Here is a 19,633-nt window from a genome sequence, read left to right on the forward strand (position 1 = left end):
GTCAATGCTAAAGATGAGATGAAGTGACTCAGTTTCAGCTGAATTATATATTTATTTAGGCTGCTGCCCTTTTCTAATCGAATTAAAATCAAAATGTCACTAGTTAGCTGTAAGACAGGGTTCACTTTGGTGAACTGTTAGACTTCCTCTCAGGTTGGAATGTATCTGATGCTGGATAGTCCATGAGCTCACACACACGCCGGAAGGAGAGACATTAGAAACCTTGTTCCACCTTAGGCAAAATTATAATCCATTATTCTTAAACAACAAATATTTAGTACTTACCTTTCCTGGGTTAAATTGGTAGTCAAAGTTTGTCTTTTTATGTTGATACGAGTATGAGGCTCGTCTGAAAACTGTGTGCAATGTATTTGCTTTAGACAAACGTTCAAAGCGTTCTGTGACATACAGTGATAGAAATAATGAATTTCTATTTTTTAATTTACATGCAAACCATCCTATCCTAAGGGCCTTACGTGAGCAATTCAGGTTTGTTTGAGTATTTACACAAGAGAATGGAAAAAAGAAAGTCAAGAGAAGTTTAGCATATTTCCCATGTTTTACAATAGATGGCCAGGGGGGGAAATGATACAGTGTGAGTAATACAGTGCTGTAATACTGTATTCATCCTTTTGTCTGCAATTGTGGAATACAGGAGCTGTTCCACATGGTGCATAATGGCTAGTCCAAGCTGTTGTAAAACCATTAACCACAATTTCTTTCTGGAAGAGAGTGAGACGAGAAGTTTAACACCACTTCCATATTTTCCCTTTAACTAGGAGACTATATAGCTTCGCTTTATAACTTTCCTTTCTATAAAGACTGGAAATGGGAGGACAGAACAAGCCTGAATTTTACGAAAATCACCTTCCAGCACCTCTAAACCTCCTTCTCTGGCACATTATTCTTGTTTCTTTATAGGCTATACCTACCAGGGAGGTGAAGGTGTAGTATCAATGATTTATTTCCCACTTGAGAGTAATTGATCTTAAAGTATTTCCCAAATGTCGAAATTCTAATTAAAATTATTGGTCACAAGTGAAGTAATAAAAGTCCTGCACAATGGAAAGCAAATCCCAATTTCCCATGTGATTTTTTGATATATGATTGCGAGATTGTTCAAGTATATGAAAAGACAAAGGCACGTTCAATGAAATGATGTACCCTGACTCGAGAGCACATATAATTCTGTACTTCCTTTGAGTTGCTGGGGAGTCGTAATGTTACAGTATGATAGCTCGAGGAGCGTGGCATTTGCAGTTAGTGTAAACTTTCATGTCTGCAGTTCTGACATCGTGTCATTCACTGCAGTTTGTCAGTGACTGTATTATTTTGGCAGCAAAAACATCAGCAGTGAGTGGGTTGTAAAGTATCTTCACACTGCTTTCTCCAATCATTGGCAAACCTTGATGGTATCTAAGTGTAGTGTTCTATATAAACACATATGTATTATAGTGTGCATGTATTTATTTATTCATAATCTGAAGGCTTATAGGCATTATGCATGGTTTGGTCTTGTGGTAACAATACCACCAAATACAGTATGTCTTACTGTATTTGAGGCCCACACCTTTTTAACATCAAAGCCAGAGGATTTCACTTTTAACTTAACATTGAAATGTTTCCTTACTTAGCGCAGCGACCGTCCTCCGCAGTCAGGCTTCTGTGTTTAAGTCATTCTGGTCTCTGAAGATTTTGTGTCTGCTTTCATCTTTAGACAGGCAGGGAGGGAGCGAGCGAGAGAGCGCGTGAGAGATACAGGAAACAAGAGGTCTCTGAAAATAACTGCAATATGCTTTATTATCTCCCACTAAGTGGAGATATCCGTGTCAGACTTGCAATTATTGTGAAGTTCTTAACAATAGGTAATTATGCTGTTTAAAGTTAGTCTCGCAGGCCTGTCTGTGCTTTAACTGGCTACTGCATAATTAAGAAATGCATCCAGATTGTTGAACAGCTCATTGTTAGTTAGGCCTTGTTCAGACTACCAGAGAAAATCTGAGGTTTTGCATGCTTTTGAAAGACGGCACAATAAGTTTTTCATATTTTAATTAGCCAATAATGGAATTCCTGCAAGGGCCACCCAGTTGGTATAGTGGTTGGCGCTCTTGCCTTTGCAGCAAGAAGACCTGGGTTCGAGCCACGGTTGGAAGAAGGGCCTTTCTGCTTGGAGTTTGCATGTTCTCCCTGTGGGGTTTTCTCTGGGTTCTCTGGCTTCCTCCCACAGTCCAAAAACATGCAGATTTGGGGATCAATTGGTCACTCTAAATTGACCGTAGGTGTAAGAGTGTGAGTGAATGGTTGTTTGTCTCTGTATGTGGCCCTGCGATGGGCTGGCGTAATGTCCAGGGTGTACCCCGCCTATTGCCCTATATTGGCTGAGATAGCCACAGCACCCCCCGCGAACCTCCAATGGAGGATATAGCAGTAGATAAAGGATGGATGGGTGGAATTCCTGCCCAGAAAAGCACTCAATAATATTGAGTGCTTTGCTATTGCAAAATATCTTCACTAGTCTCCATCAATGTTGAGTTTGAGGTAGGAGTTCTGCACTACCATTTGGCAGGAAACACCAGGTGATCCATTTTTACTGCATCTATGTTTGAAAGCGTTGTGTCACGACCGCGGGTACACCTACGCTGTTACCAAAGCAGCGCAAGCAGACACACAATTCCAGTTTGAAAAATTTAAATGAGCAGTTGTGGACAGTTTGCTTGAAAAGATCTGATTAGAGAAAAATAACAGCTTTTCCTCCTGGAGTCCAAAAAAAAATAGGGAATGGGTTACAGACCATCTGTGAACGTGGGGATCCAGTAAAAACTGCACAAGCACAATGTTGCATCCTTTTTCCAATGCCTTAAAGTATTTATAATATAAATACACACTTCAAAAGATGGATTTTGTTCCCAGTGAAAGAATAGTGAAAATCACTTTGATCGATCTAAACTGCTTCAATGTGCTCTTATTCCAGATAAACTCCACTGAGTGTCTCCAATCCTCCTGCAGCCATGGCTGTGTCTGCATCCGGACGGACCGTCTTCACTATTCTCCTCATTAGCAGGTAAGACTGCTGCTTACAGGCAGAGAAATACAACCACTGGGATCTGTGGTCACACAGCTCTCTTTACCGGCAGGAGGCGTAATCAAGTAATGTCGGATCCTAATTTGGAACAACACCAAACGCTTAGTATGCGCTGTGCTCAGGAAGAGATAGAGATGCACTTGGTTGTATCATTTTCCCAGGAAGCATCAATACACAATAACAGCTCCCCATGCATCAGATAAGAAGCCCTGAAATCCCATTGCCACGTTCATGTCACTGCTGAGCAGAGCCAATGAGGCAGCATCCAAGTACCACATGCATCAGGCACCGCATACATTTGGTGTTATAATCCCTGCTGAGGTCACACAGAGAGAATGATGTGATGTTTTGCTGCACATTTGTACGTCGCTGTGGAGAGAAGCCTCTTCTCTGCTTACAGTTTATTTCTTTGCACATACTGTATTAGTTCAAGCAAACCTTCTGGGTCTCGTTGAGTCCAGCTGTAAGATATTCCCCGTGTAGTGCAGCACTTCTTTGTGCAATCAACTCTGGGGTTAATGTGCTATAGCAGGTTGCAGGTTGTGTTTGCATTCAGTGTAGATACCATATGCCAGACTTTGTTCGTTGAAGTATGAAATCAGTTGAATCCGGGAGCTCTCAAAGGTCCCTGCACTTATGTATGGATTATTGTTGTGATTATTGTGAATTATCCCATTATGTTGTGCTGTGAACATCAAAGCACTGATTCATGTCCATGAAAGCTGACAAAGCCACACAGATTTATTATTAAAGCTCACATAGAGTGGTCCTGTTGCACATATATGTTAGTTATGGAGGTCTACTTACATACATTAACTTGTTTTTATGGTCAAAAACCTCCTAGTTGCTGTAAACGAGCTGATAGAAATCTGTCTTTTCTGACGCTGTGCTGAGCCGCGATATTTCAGACATAAATCTCACACCCAGAAGACAGAGTGTGTTGTGATTGGCCAGCCAGCGCAGAGCCTTCCCAACTGTCTTGTGATTGGTCAATGGCCGAAAGTGACATAATCAGCACACCCACTCTAGGAAGCGCAGCTCCCCCCTCTGGAACGGTGGATGCACTGCCCCTCATTATCAAAACATTGTTTTAACAATGTTTAAAAAGAGTTTTGTCACAACTCCCCGCCGCAGTCCCTTTTATAACTTTGACCCGGAGTCAGACCCAGAGTCAGAAGACACTGTCGTTCGTGAAACACCTCCACAACGGACGTTATTCTTCTGCAGTTCAATGTACGCAACCGGATGTGCCCGGACTAGTGCCCGGGGCAGGAGGATCTGCTGTTCAGGATAACTGCTGTTTTTCAGAGATCGCGCTGAGCCTGAGATTACAATAAAACACAGCGTTCTCAGCAATGGCTGAACTGTTTGTTTCGAAAGTTCAGGGCTTAGTAAACAAGGTAATGACGCAGATACACACTAAAAAACAGCGTTAATTGGAACTTCCGATTTAGGTCCGCTTTAATCACTGAACATTTTGTGGGCAGGCCTGATTTTTTGTAAGGGTCTGTTATGGCCAACTATGAGTCGGGGTTGATTGTTTCATGTAATCTATTGATAAAGGCTGTACTGGATATGGGAATTAATGGCCAACTTGGACAACATTTTATGAAGCCCAATACATATTAGAGATGCCCAGATTACTGGTGTATACTTTGCTTTGCTTGGTTTTACTGCAAACACGTACAAAACCCATGTCATGTCAGCTTTTGTTATTGATTGCCACAAGAGAGATTAGTTCATACCTATCGTCATTTTAGTAACAGTAGTTTAGTTTGGTTTGTTTCAACTCTGACGCCACACCAGAGCAACATTTTTTGACAGACATGGAATATTAATTGTCTTGAGAAACTTTCATACATTTTTTTGCAATGTTTAAGGGGATAAAAAAAAAAAAAGCTTTTTAATGATGCTTTAAAAAAAGATATTTTATCTGCTTTGGTTCTAAAATAAAGTGAGTTTGAATCAAATTTTCATCAATCAGAATCAAATTATGCAAGCAGTGTGAAGGATTCATGACATGTGAGCTTCCTTGAGAGAATGAGATTGCACTCCATAAAGTGCTTTGATGCGTTGATTTGAAAGAATGACCCTCATTTTTTGCCTCTTTTGACAAGTTAATACTTGAGGCTGCTCTCTGATGTCACTTGTCAATGGGTCACCGAAATAGAACACCACTCATGTTTTGGAGCTGATGCTTGAGCCCATTTAAATCTTTTAAAAAAAACGACACAACAAAAACGAAAAAACTGTAAGCTCAGACTTGTATATAAAGTGGTTTAAAACTGCTGGGATGTTGCACTTACTGCGTTTGACAACCAATGCCACTAAATCAAATTGATTAGTTTTAATTTGTATACTAAAAGCTACCACAAACCTTTCCATGAGATGTTGGTTCAGACAACTGAGGAACGCCTCGTTTCTAGGGATTTACACAGAATTTCAATGAGGCATTAGGAAGACAGCTTTTCATGTTTTGCTCATAAAAACCACGCTGCCTTGTTTCCTCAGCATTTCAAAGAGATGTTCTCGAATTTCACAAATTACAGGTTTCTGTTTAGTGTAATGACAATCGCCTTGTCTCACATATATTTGAAATCTATCATTTGTACTTTGCGCTAGGTTCATTAACTTTAATTGTAGGTTCCCTGTCTGGAACTATATCTTCCCTCTGTTGTGTTTTTGCCATTTCATTTGGTACCACTGTCAAATGATCATCTTATTATACAAAGATTATTTTTTGGTTTCTACAGAGAAACAACAAACACTTACCAACACTCTGAGTTGTTTATGTGAATGCATGTTGTTGGATGATTGCGGACTAGATTTGCTTCCTCTTCTTCACAGAGATGAACATTCCCTGTGCTCCGGGGCTTTGTTAACAAATGTCTGATATTACATTCGCACAAGGAGCTGATTTCACTCCCTGCTGTGGCTGATAATTGTTCCTATTTGGAAGTGCTTGTTCGAAGTCTTATGTCTTAACCATAATTATAATAATAACTATATAACTGAGCAAATCTTGGCGTGCGTTATTGTGTAAGGCAGAGCATACCAGGTGAGGTGGACCAGTGGCAGTGGTCCAGTATAAGGTTCTGTGAGACTGTAACTTTAACTTATCATTCTGCTTTCAAAGCTTTATTTGACAGCATTTTGGTGAAGGTGGAGCAGAATATGTGAAATGTGCTAACCATGATGTATGAGAGCAGTGTTGCAGACCAGGGCACCTGACAGCAGTGAAAGTGAGGGCCTTTTTCTTCACACATTGAAGGGTTATGTCATTTATTTACAGATAAATAGCCTGAACTGGACCTCCATGGCACTGCTAGATTTGGAGCTGTACTGTTAAATTCTTACTCTCTGCTTCACTTGCCAGTTCGTCTCATCCATTTCATCACTTCACACACAGCTTATGTTCCTAGGTTCTGATGTGTAGCCATAGGCTGTATATAAAAAAGTGGAATTATTTGAAACCAATAGCTCACAAATGTCACCTATAACCAGACACCTATTACAAGCTGTCATCGATCATGATGTCCACTCATGTGCTTCATTATCTTTTAATGGGAACACCATTTACTAAACTATGTTGAAAAAGACTTGACTTAGAATTGAGACCATTAACTCCTCGGGAAAATGTTCACTGACCTTATAAATCAACTGGGAGGTAAGTTAATTGTCCCCTTAGACTTCCATTCAAACAGACTTCTTTTTGCAACCAGCCCCTAGTGTTACTGCTACTTCTGTCCCATGCATCACTTTTTCAAACTGAAGGCTATGTCCATTTCTTACAGAAGGTCTATGTGTGTAGCCTGTGTACAGTTGAGAAGGCAATTTCTGGAGAAATTGCAGTGGGATTGCTACCTTCTGTTTGAGCTGAAACCAGTCTGGCATGCTGCATTGAATTGGTATGAATGTGAGAGATGAGATGTTGAAATGATGAGTTCAATGCTTGAATTGTTGTTAATAATTATTGCGAGATAGTGGATTGAAAGTAGGAAATGTAGCCAAAATCTCAATACTGTACATCCATTAGGGCTGTTGGGCCATAAATGCAAAAATGAAATACCTCGGTATAGAGGTTGGCAAGATACAATATGTCATCTAAAATAATGTTGTAACATTTGTACATTGACATTACTGAGTATTTCAACTCTACAAAAAACTATGAAATACACACTGAAACTGCAAACCCCAGCAACATCAGTTATAGTCAGTCTATCTCCCAAAGCTTGAGTAGCAATACAGGCATGAAACATTTAACTGCGTCAGCAATAGTGACATTATGATCTGAACAAGAAAATGCTGCAGCTGTCATCGATGCAATCGTAGAAGGAAATGGTTTGACATGAAGTCTATAATATTTCAGACTTGTCGTTATTGTCGCTGTGTTGCTTTCCGCATGAACCAGTCTTTCAAGATCGAAGAAATACCGTTCACAGAGTTTGAATTGGAACCATAAAATGATGAGACGACTGAGAAACAGTTAAGAATTATTGAAAGTTCCAAAGTTAGCACATTTTCCTTTCCTGCTTAGAAACCATCATCTCTGATCCATAAACTAGAAAGGTCAGCACTCCGTCTCTTCGAAAGTATTAAATCAAACAATGAAGACGTCACTGAGAAACTGCACGCTATCATTCTAGTGTACGTATGTGATTCCCTCATGAATATAGATGTTCCCAATCCAGTAGGAGTATTTAAAGCACACGTGTACTGTATGAACTGGGTGTGTTCATGAACTCCTCCAAGGTCCATTTCGCATAGAAGACTACAAAGCTAAGGCCACGGATAAGGCTCTTTTTACCATAATCATGTAATTTTAATTATACACGAGCAAGGTTCTTATTTTGGCCTTCCTTCAAGCAACTAAATTATCAGAGGTCGCGTAAAGAAGATTTAATAAAGGAAGATATGCTTACCTTAAGAGGGCTGTTGGCTTATCCCATCAGATCAGGGCTCAAAACTCAAACTCAAGTTCTTTGTCTCTTCCTCACCCATGAAAATGTCTCCTCAAGGTTCAAAGCCATTTGCAAACTGATTTTCATGCATCGTGTTCACCCGCACAGCAAAGCTTCAGCAGCTTAATTTTCTGTTGATCCCAGGATAACCTTCAAGACGCTATAATTGAATCATTATTAGAGGGAACAAAAAGTTCAAGTTGAAAAACTTTTCAAAACTGCCTTGCCAGTAAGTGCAAGGTTACAGCATCCATTACAGTACACTTTTCACTGAACACCACTCACAAATAGTTTTGTCAGTTTCCTTAATGGTGGATAACTGCGACGGGCAAATTAGATTAAAACTTTGATCAAAAACTCATTACATATTAACCACTGAAAAGGTAATTACACTTCCATTAAACGCATACAGATTACCTGTAACTTTAGTTTCCATGTGTCACTCTTTTGTACCTTATACAGTTCTTTTATTTAGGCAGGAAGGTCCCATTGAGATACAAGATCTCTTCTTCTAGGGAGTCCTGGTCAAGATGGCAGCACAAATAGTTAAGAAGACAAAATGATTTTAGATATAAAACTCACAACAGAATATAAAAGCTAAAAGGAGACATAATAAATTAAAGTTCCTTAAAGGTGCATTATGTAATAAATCTAAAGCAACTGGCCATAAAATTCTCCTAATATGTCACAGAGACTCAGGAATAATGTTCATATAACAAACTGAACTCACCAACAACAACAGTACAGCCAAAATATTTGCATTAAAAAAGATATTTTGCAGATCATGTTTTGGCATGTGACGCCACCTACCGCCGTCTACCAATCATTACAGTCAGTAGAGTCTCAGGTGCCGAGCAACCACGGGTTGCCAGTTACGTCAGAAAAACGAAACCTAAAAGACCTCGGTATTTTGAATTTGAATGTAGTAACTGTTTTTGGCCACATTCTTACATATGGCACCTTTAATCTGAACCCTTAAAAAAAGCCTATGTAAAACAACAAAATGTTATGTTTCTTTCATAGTGGTCCATAAAACACCTTTGAAGGGTTTAATGAAGCCAGTGTCTCTCGTGAAATTATGTTTTGCAGCTTTTTCCATGTCCATGGTGCCTTAAAGGAGAAAGCAGTTTTACAGAATTGACTATTTAGGAAAAGTAGAGCAGTAGACCCGGTGCTGTAGTTGCCTTTAAATGAGAAAACTAAATGACCCGACTCCAACTCCAACACCAAAATGTGTGCAATTGAAATGAAAAATTACACATGCAACATATTGTCCATCCATCCATCTTCTACCACTTTATCCTCCACATCCACCCCTATTTGTTTCCTTAAACAAATAAATGCAACACAGTTAAAGGGGAAATAAGTAGTTTATAGTGCCATCTAGAGGAGAGGCTGAAATTTACAACAAAGACCTGCTGCTCTGCTCACCCCCTCCCTTCCCTGAGCGCTACGGTATCCGCAGCTGGTCAAATGTCGTCCTCGTCGTCTTTCTCCGTGTCAGCAGATGAGGTTCGTGAGGAGAGGGAGAGGGCGAGCTACCGCGGCCGTAGCAGACGAAGCGGAGAGAGAGGAGGCGGGACTTCCTCTACAAGTAAAGAGACGCTTGTTTTGTTCTCTCGCGTTTGTCCTTACAGGCTCCGGTAGAAACATGACGTCTCGCTGCTAACAGTGGCAATGCAACCGCGGTCCGCGGTCATGTTATTTAACATGACTTTTTGAAACACTACAAAAATGAAACAAAAACTATTATACAGCGACTAGACAATGCAGGAGCACATAATATGTATAAAAAAGTGGATTTTGGGTTATATAAATCCATAAATACTACATATTGTACCTTTAACAAATGAACTCCGTAAATTGGTTTAATGAAGCCAACCGAGGTTGTCAACTTTTTACAATATAACTTCATATCCCGTATCACCACACCTGTAGTATTTTGCACAGAAAGGACGCGACCTATAACTGCTGTGTTGCACAAGTGACAGATACACAGACCAGCAAGTGAAACTCTCTTGTCAGAGGGAAGCATTATTATGAGAAGTGCAAATATTGGACACATAAGAAGAATATATGGGGTCCACCACAGCTTAGATTAATGGGAAGGACTGATATACTGTATACAGCATTTGCTCCTCAGCTATACCCTATAGAACTCTATTAAGTGTTGCTTGACAAGCCCTAGAATATCCTGGGGATCTCATTTTGGTGTGCTGTTAAATGGAGGTGACAAAACTGGTGCCAACTTTTTTCCTAACTCTTACTTGCTTCGTCAGCAGGATTTAATTTGAGAGCCAGGGATGACGGCGAAGACTGTGTTTTTAACTTGGACAACTGTGAAGATAATTAAATGTCTCTATGCAGTTGATGTTAAATGTTTTTGGATTGACAGAATCATTTTGAACTCATCCCAAGCTTCAGTATGCAGTGCAGTGCTTGTGCATCACAGTTTTGGCACATCAGCGCTCATTAAATTAATGACTTGCCAAACACATTGTCCTAAGTTATTAAGATAATTCTTGAGGGATCCGTACATTTTCGATGAAAATGTCAGATGGAATCTCACTGTTCCTGTTCACACACTACTAGAATATGATAGATCCAAATACAGTATTCATTTGCGTCACTCCTCCATTAGTTACGTGTGAAAAGATTGCATTGAAAAGAAAACGATTGAACTACTGATGTGCATTCTTAATGATAGTTAATTTTTCTCTCAGTAACGATCAACTATACAAATGATTATCCACATGGCATAACATGTATTTTTGATGATTTCCCTAGTTAAATTTTAACTTGTTGAATGGATTCTCTGTTTCATGTTTATTTTTGATCATGACATTAAACTTCAGCACACATATCATTAATGTATGGCATCATTCAGTCTCAAATTCTACACTCACATTGTAGTTGTAGTTTAATCCTCAGAACACAGAGCATTAAAGCTGATATAGTGTCTTATATCCTTTTTTTTGCACAACCTATCAGCAATCTGATGAAATTATATATTCTTTTCTTTTTTCATTTTCACCAACTATATATATAACACACCTGAGCAAGAAAGTACTCAAACTTTTTAAAATCTGACTACCGCTTGGTTATCACTACTGTGTGAGCACTAAGGGACAAGGAAGGACATTCATTTTCATGATTCAGATAAACATCATTACGAAACCATAAATATTCTAATGAGATTCAAATTACAAATTGAGTTAGGTTGGGTGTTCATTTATAATCAGTGCATCACGGTGAATTACTGTTTATCTTTACAAGCCTCCTTCATAACGTGCTGAGTTTACATATATTTTTTTGCAGCCATGGCTGCTTATATAATCCTATTTCTTGTTGAATTATATACAGTACAGTATTATTCACTTGGGGCACTTGGGAGAGGTCCTGTATCATGGGAAAGTTTCTCTGGAAGAAAGACTCTGTGGTTGTGGTGTACAAATTGGTCAATTCACTCAGGAGATTGTAGTTTCTTTCTTTTGTCAACTTTCGTTTAATTTTTTTGGGGCAAAAACTAGGTTCTTTGACCCAGTTCTAATGACACACAATCCCATAGCTGCCAACTCTCACGCATTTGATTGACTTCACACGCCACACCTCCGATTTCTCACGCTGAAGTACACATTAAGATTAAAAACGGTTCTGAATAGCATAAGCATATGGTGTGAATATCATCCATCCTCTGAAACGTTCGATACCGCGATACCTAGACAGTTCAGTTATGATACTGGGTGGCGAGAGAGGTGTCCGAGGGTCAATTGTTCGAGGAATTACACAAGTTAACAGTGGTAGCCTAGTGGTTAAGTTGTTGGACTTTTGTGGTGAAGGTTGTAGGATCGAATCCAGCTCTCGAGGCATTTACCGTATTATTGTATAAAGCATTATGAGTATTAAGCATTAATAATCCATAAATCATATTCTATAAAGCATTAATTAAGCATAAAATATTACTATAAATAAATATATTGGGTGTGTGGTGTTAACCAGCCATACATTAGCCCCACATGCCACGATGTCTGCCCTGCAATCCAATGACATTCATTCTGCTTCACAGTGATGTGGGCAGACTGTTGCTATCCCTAAATCTATGCTGCTAGCACTGTGCCCCAAAAAAGATGGACTCACCGCCACCCAAACACAAGTAATGAATGAAAGCGTTCCTTCTTGAGTGCTAATAGAGGCGTTAGCACTTGGATAAAGTGCTTCATTAACGAGAAATCCTTTTCAGATCTTGCCAAAGACGGTCAATGCCACCCTATCCCCAACTAAATCGATAATTCATCCCTCATTTGTCAACATGAAGTTGCTCAGCAGTCTAAAGCTCCTGGAAGTCACTTAAACCCTGATCCGAAGTGGCATTTGTAGTCGGTGGAAACTGCGTTAACTTACAACATTGGACATCATTTTCTTTGGCTTTAGGGTAAAATTGAGGGATTTCTCTGTTGCATAACAAGCGGCTGCAGCTCGGCAGGCTGAGCCCACTCATGAGGCTGTGCACACTTTCAATCAATTACCCATATGTCTGATTCTCAAACCTCTCTCTCTCTATATATATATATATATCGCTGTAACTGCATAAAGAGAGGTGAGCAAGAGTTTGGATCTATAAACATCGGAATGAAAGCCAGAGCATCAGCACTCTGCGCTGTCTGCTGGATTCGTCTCGCAGCAGGTTGACATAAGCTGCGTTTAATCATGGCGAAAAACTCACGAAAAGAAAAATGTTTTATTGAATTCCGCTCTTCAAAACATGCGCTGCTCATCGCTTTCGACAGTCGTATGTTTCTCGGCTCTCTTTTGTCCAGATACAGTTTGCCCGTATGATGATTTACTCTTTTATCATCCACACACTCAAACATTTCGCACTATTTGGTGGAGCTCTCTTTTATAAAAGCAGCAGCTTGTGTCACACTTCAGCCCATCTTAGCTGCACATTAAAAAAAACACTGTTGATTTACTGTATGATTCAGGACACTGGTTAATGTGTGATTGTGCGCTGCAGGACTGTAATTGATTGAACACAGTGTGGATATCAGAGGGCATGACACACTTATAGTGCAAAGTGAGCAGTACGTCAGTTTAATTGGCTGGAGGTGAGTAATAGAGCACTTCATTGACAAATCTTACTTTGTCGCCTCAGTAAGCAGAGCTCTAAATGTATTATTAATGACAACGAGGTCGGAATAACACTGCGTAATGGAATGAGCAAAGCATTACACTCTATATTCATATCTGCAATACTGCTGCAGATGAAATGCTGTTTAACATTAAAGGAACATAGCATATGGGGATCCTTAACGATAGAGTTTAGTAATAAAACATATTGAGTGGAAAATGTTACCATAGAAATGATCACATTTCTTGCTGGAGACATTTAACTTGATAATTAGAACTGGGTTTTATGGCTCTTTGAAGGGAGTCGTATATTGAGGAGCCCTTCCTTTAAAAGAGCAGTCCTTATATTTAATTATCTTCAAGAAAATAATCACTGGTTGTATTTATAAGGTTATATTTGGAATGATTCAAACGTACACATCCCACCGATATATACTTATAGATGAAATATAAAGTTATTCTGTAATGTTTCATAACCGTATTTCATTTGGCTTGTGTTTTCATTGTTAACTTTACATAAGGTGGTGCCATATCCCCATGCTTTGACCGTGAGATCCCTATTTTTCCCTACTAAAAAACTTATTAACAAAAAAGTTAATCAATTAGTTGGATACAATTAACTTTGTCAACGAACGGCTCGCTAACGGCTCGCTAACGGCTCGCTAACGGCTAGTGAACAAACAGCTCGCTAACGGCTAGTGAACAAACACCTCTCTAACGGCTAACGAACGGCTCGCTAACGGCTAGTGAACAAACAGCTCGCTAACGGGTAGTGAACAAACAGCTCCCTAACGGCTAGTGAACGAACAGCTCGCTAGCGGCTAGTGAAGGCAAGCGGCTCGCTAGCGGCTAGTGAACGAACGGCTCGCTAGCGGCTAGTGAACGAACGGCTCGCTAGCCGCTAGTGAACGAACAGCTCGCTAAAGGCTAGCGAACGAACGGCTCGTGACTGCAACTGGGTTCTCCTCGTTCATTTAAAAGAGCCGTTGAAAAGATTTGACAGTTCTATTGATAATTATTCCCGGCTTTTTTCTTGAAAGTGAAGTAGCCATAAACCATATAAAACTGCCCGTAAATGACTTGCTCGTTTCACTGAAATAGTCGCAAGACACCTTTTTGTCTGAGAGCCACACATCGGTGAGATTTTATAAAGACAGTAAATGTTCTGAATGTGGCAGGAGGGAGTGTGCATCTATTCTCCTATGTGGAGGGGCTTAGGGAGTTGCCTGGGACAGCATGAAAGGGAGAAACAGTCTGTGTTTTTATCCACAAAAGCCTGCAACATGAACTCAGGAGGACTTTTATTTGTATTTTTTCATGGTGCCGTGGTGGCTGCCTCTGCGTCTTGAAGCCTGGAGTGGTGTGAGGAAGCGTTGGAAAGTCTCTGATGAGGCAAAGATTAATCTTGGCGTTTAAGAGCAGCAGAAACTTTTTTCAAATCCAATTTCATAGCGGCAAAAAAAAAAAAAAGGAGAAGAAGACATTAATACAACTTGACAGGCAAAACACTGAGTGTAAAGTGGGTCTTTCTGGCACACCGTGAGGAATGAGTTAACGCCTTATGTTTATCTGTTCTCCTTAAGAGTGTGACAGCAGTCTATAAGACGATGGCTGTTACTGTACCAAGGAAGTAGCCATGCAGTAAAGTACTGTTACTGTATTTCAGCTCTGTATCATGAATGAAAGATGAACCAATTTCTAGGATTCTCCCTTTGATCCGGGTGCTGTGAATTAACATGTAAATGCAATTACTCATCATTTGAATAGGAATTACCCAACCTTGAATGTCACGTGTGGATCTGCTTATTACCTCCGCCAAGGAGGTTATGTTTTTGCCGGAGTTTGTTTGTCAGTCTGTTAGTTAGCAACATAACTCGAAAAGTCACAGACATTGGACATTTGGATAACATTTTCAGGAAATGTCCGCAATGGGACCAGGAACAAGTGATTAAATGTTGGACGTGATCCATGGATGCTATCACTGGTTAGGGTGGCTCAACGTGTGGCGGTCTGCGCTCCCCAAGTGCTTTTCTAGTTTCATATAGATTGCGAATTGTAATACACCCACCAATTGCGTTTGATCCATGGATTAAGGTAAACTGTGTATACAGTATTTTATTTTATTTTTTAACTGAATGACTTACGAGAAAGAAATCCCAGATCAAAATTCCACTGTGCTCAGAATTTTCAGTCAAATTGCTCCCTTTGCGTAGACAGAACACATGTTGTACTCCTTTGTGATTACGAAACTGTCGTTTCGGTGACTGCAGGGATGATTTATTTATTTTTGCCTCAAAGAGGAGACCAGCTGAAGGAGTGTGGGGAATTACGGTTGAGATGTATCAATGAAAGAAGAATGAGAATAAGGGTTGGACTCGAGCGTATTCAGATGAGTGGGTGCGGAGAAATGGAAGGAAAACTGGGAGAAGGGGATCCGCAGAGAGCGTTACTGAGCTCTCTTCAGGGGTTATGCTCAACTGAATTAATATGTTGTGAAATGTACAACTGCTGCCTGGACTAAGGCCTTGTGTGCATTTGAGATTGGAAATACAAGTATGTGGAGGGCTGGGGGGGGGGGGGGGGTGTAAAGAGGTCTGTGGGGAGGGTCAGTAATGAAACAGGATTTGAAAATGCAAATTTACCCCAAAGGGTTTGAGTCCCTAAGCCACCCTGTCACCACTGTGTTACTCTGCCTGAACCTGTTACTCAACCCACGTTTCCAGCATCAAAACCACAAGACACATTAGCATAGCCGTGTTGGACACGGGATTAACACCACAGGGTCCATCCAGTAGAAGAGGTTGGTTTGTAATGGGTCTTCTAAAACCTAGAATAACAATAACAGTTGGTTCTGCAGCATCTTAAAGCTGAAAGCAACTGTTTTGTCCATGTGGATACTTTGGCTTCCTCCCACAGTCCAAAAACATGCCTAGGTGAACTGGACACTCAAATTTGACCATAGTTGTGAATGTGAGAGTGAATGGTTTTCATAATACATCAGCTGGGATTGGCTCCAGCTCCCCATGACATCATCTCAGGGATTAAGTGGTAGACCAGGGGTGTCAAACTCATTTTCACTGGGGGCCAAATCAGCATAATGGTTACCCTCAAAGGGTCAGATGTAACTGTGATACAGAATAAATGTATGACAGTTACATCACCAAATATAATGTATACTAAAGGTAACTACTCCGTAACATATTGCTAAATAACTTTCTGTATTTATTACTTATTCAAGTTACAAATATGATGCATTATAGATGTAATCTGGTCCGCGATGGTGTTTCATGACAAACTAACAGTTTTAAAAGTCTGTTTCTGGTCAGTGCAGACCTGCTCACACACCTTCAGCATGCACTGCTACAAAAACACACGCTCAGAAAAAGACTTTGAAGCGCAGTCTCAATCTCAATTTCACTTGTTGCGTGATACATATATGATGATACACTGCGATCTAGTGACAGGATGCCGTCACTTTACGGGTAAAAGCATGCATTATGTGAAATGTAGTTTATGGTCAACGCACGCCTTAAAGCAGCATAGACCTATTTGAACACCGATTTTTAAGACCAATTAGTCATTTCACATAATCACATAAAATGACGTGGCGGGCCACATCTGGACCCCGGGCCTTGAGTTTGACACGTGTGGTAGACGATGAATGAGTGAATGTTGCTGACCTCCAGTAGACCTATTAGATATGTTGCGTACATGTTTTATGTAATATGTTGATCTACTGCCCTGGAATGTATAGCTATACAGTATATCTATAAGTGATTTGTTCGGAAAAAGTTTGAGGGAACATGCATGGATTTGTATTGGTGTTTGTTCAGTTTGATGCATTGATGCCGTTTGCCTCCAGTCTGCTCGACTAAACTAATCACCTTGCTGTTGCTTCTTAATGAACAAACATTGAATTGTTATTGATTTTCTCATCTATGTTGCAAAACAAAAGCAAGCAGAGGTATTTTTTATAATGTAGACCTGGTCATCTAGTTCTTGTTCTCATGTTATTTTGGAACCTGTGTGTGTTGTATTTCTTCTTCACTCATTTACCCGTGATAACTGAATAATTGACCCATGATAACTGAATGATTGCTTCCATGCCGATGTCTCACTGTTGATACAAACTCGAGGTCATATGATGGATGATGGATGTAATATCAGACCAATTAGCTTCGTCGTGGCGCGGTGGACGAACTGTGAACTGAATCGACTGACAATCCGCTGAGAAAAAGAGGAGAAGAGGGACGTGACATAAAGGAGCAAAAGGAAAATCAAAGTGCACAATTGAGACGAGAGATAAGAGGAGAATAAAAAAACCGAGCACCTCATTACCGAGAACAGTAGAGGATGGTGATAATGAACAACAGGGACAGAGGGCTGTTTGCTTCCTGCTGGCATTTCCTTATCCACATCCATAGAGCAAAGAAGCAATTATTTGTGATCGGTTAATTTTAGCACATTTAGGTGTTGTTTAGACCCACAGCAGGTGCTCTGACAGGTCAGGCCCTCAGAACAATACTGTGGTCGTCATGCATCTTGTGTCGGTGTCTATCTGTTGAGGTTTTGACTCTGTGTCAAGTGTCAGTCAGTGTTTATGTACTGTACTTCCCAGACATCATTAATTAGTTGATGGATGTTCTATTAGGGATGGGAATTTCACGACATTTTGAGAGTCGATTGTCGAGGTCCACGTGACGATTTTTTGTCGTTTTTTTTTTTTATTTTTTTTTATTAATAAATTTTTTTACAGCAGTAGCAACAGCAGCAATGCATAGGTGGAAACTATTCTACAGTGTACTACTTCGTTTTAGGCTCAAAAACATGGCTGTAATGTCCAATGTTGACCACACAACATCTGTTGTGTCCACCAGAGTGCAGGATCTTGACTGGGTGAGATGCCATCTTCATTCAGGTAGACAACATATTGTTGTGTCCCCCACCCCCGTCCTAAACATTAGCGCAATCTCGTTCACACACACACACACACACACACATGGGCACGCAGAGGCACTGGAGAGAACTGCTGTTGTCACCATGTAGGCTAACGTTACAGGTGACTGGCCACACACTCATCCTACAAACCAGCCTTTGAGCACCACGGACAGCGGCCGAAGCTCCATAGTTACTTTATTGACCCGCCCTCACCTATTCCATTCACAAAAACGGGCCGGTGACTCGTCCTCCGCAATGCACGCACCATCATCTAAGAGCATAGGGAGCTTGGACAGCAGGCTCACCTTTTCGTGCACAGCTTCCTTAACCTCGTTTGGTCGTGAACTTTACGTGTTCGAGATTTTTTTATTGTATTTCTTTTGTCGAAGTGTGCACGTGTAGATTGTTTATCGTTTTGTCGACAAAAAAGTCCCATCCCTATGTTCTATGGTGAACAGTCTAAGTAGTTGGTGTTAGCGCTCTTGCCTTTGCAGCAAGAAGGAGACCTGGGTTTGAGCCCCGGCCAGTTTGAACTTCTGCATGGATTTTGCACGTTCTCCCCGTGTGTGCATGGATTTTCTCTAGGTTTTCCAGCTTCCTCCCACAGTCCAAAAGCATACAATATCAGGACTAGGTAAATTGGACACTCTAAATTGACCGTAGGTGTGAGAGTGAATGGTTGTTTGTCTCTATGTGGCCCTGCGATGGACTGGCAAACCCATCCAGGGTGTGACCCCGCCTATCGCAACTATGTAGGCTGATATTGGCACAGTGACCCTCCGGTGGAGGATAAAGCGGTAGATAATGGATGGATGTATAGATTACAGTGCTGATAATTATAGCAATTACACTTATTTATTCAAATTGACTTTAAAAAATGTTTTATGGAAAATAGTAAAAATGCAAATGACATAGCAGTTGACAGACAACAGCACAGTGTTAAACACAGTTACTGTATATTGAAGCCAAACCATAGCTTGTGACTTGGTATGGCAGAGACCTTCTTTAGCTTAGTTGTGGGTATTCAATGTGTCATGTTGTTATTCCTGATAGGCAGCCTGGTGGGCAGGTGTGTCAGGTCTACCATGCAGTATTTTTGGAAATTGGGTGCAGTATAGATCATTCTCTCGTATAGAGAGAAAGAGCGACCTTATAGTACAAACAAAAATGCAATGTTTGTGTCTGTGTGTGATTGTTACTGCCTTGCATTTCAAACCAAAATCAGAAAGAGGGGTTGTTTATATTAGTAGTCTGTCTGATCTGTTTTTCTTTTCCTTTTCACTGTCAGGGCTGAGTGGGTAGCAACTGTTTGGCAGGTTGGAGAGCTGAGGTCTCATCCTGTGTCTGCAGGTGAAGGTTTAGACAGCCCGAAAATCAGAGTCTAGGGATTAAGGGAGAAGGATAGAATGAGAGGAGCTGGGGGATATTCAGCTCATCGTCAGACTGTGAAACATTTGGGAACATCAAAGGTGAATTAGGCTGCAGCCTGCTTGCAGTATATGCTGCGTTACAGGAAATCAATACC

At 40.5% G+C, this 19,633-nt stretch overlaps 1 protein-coding gene across 1 annotated transcript in view; it reads left to right on the forward strand.

The window, feature by feature from the left end:
* Positions 1-3,008: 3,008 nt before the first annotated feature.
* The window catches only part of LOC310934254 (gamma-aminobutyric acid receptor subunit pi), a gene marked incomplete at both ends in the record, with an annotated part of 31,641 nt that continues 15,016 nt past the window's right edge, over positions 3,009-19,633 (forward strand). The window contains one exon of the mRNA XM_083897947.1: positions 3,009-3,061. Within this exon, the coding sequence (XP_083754073.1) occupies positions 3,009-3,061 (53 nt within the window). The remainder of the gene's footprint in view (positions 3,062-19,633) is intronic.

The sequence above is a fragment of the Microchirus variegatus genome (genome assembly GCF_963457635.1).
Source record: "Microchirus variegatus genome assembly, chromosome: 11".
Classification (NCBI taxonomy): Eukaryota; Metazoa; Chordata; class Actinopteri; order Pleuronectiformes; family Soleidae; genus Microchirus; species Microchirus variegatus.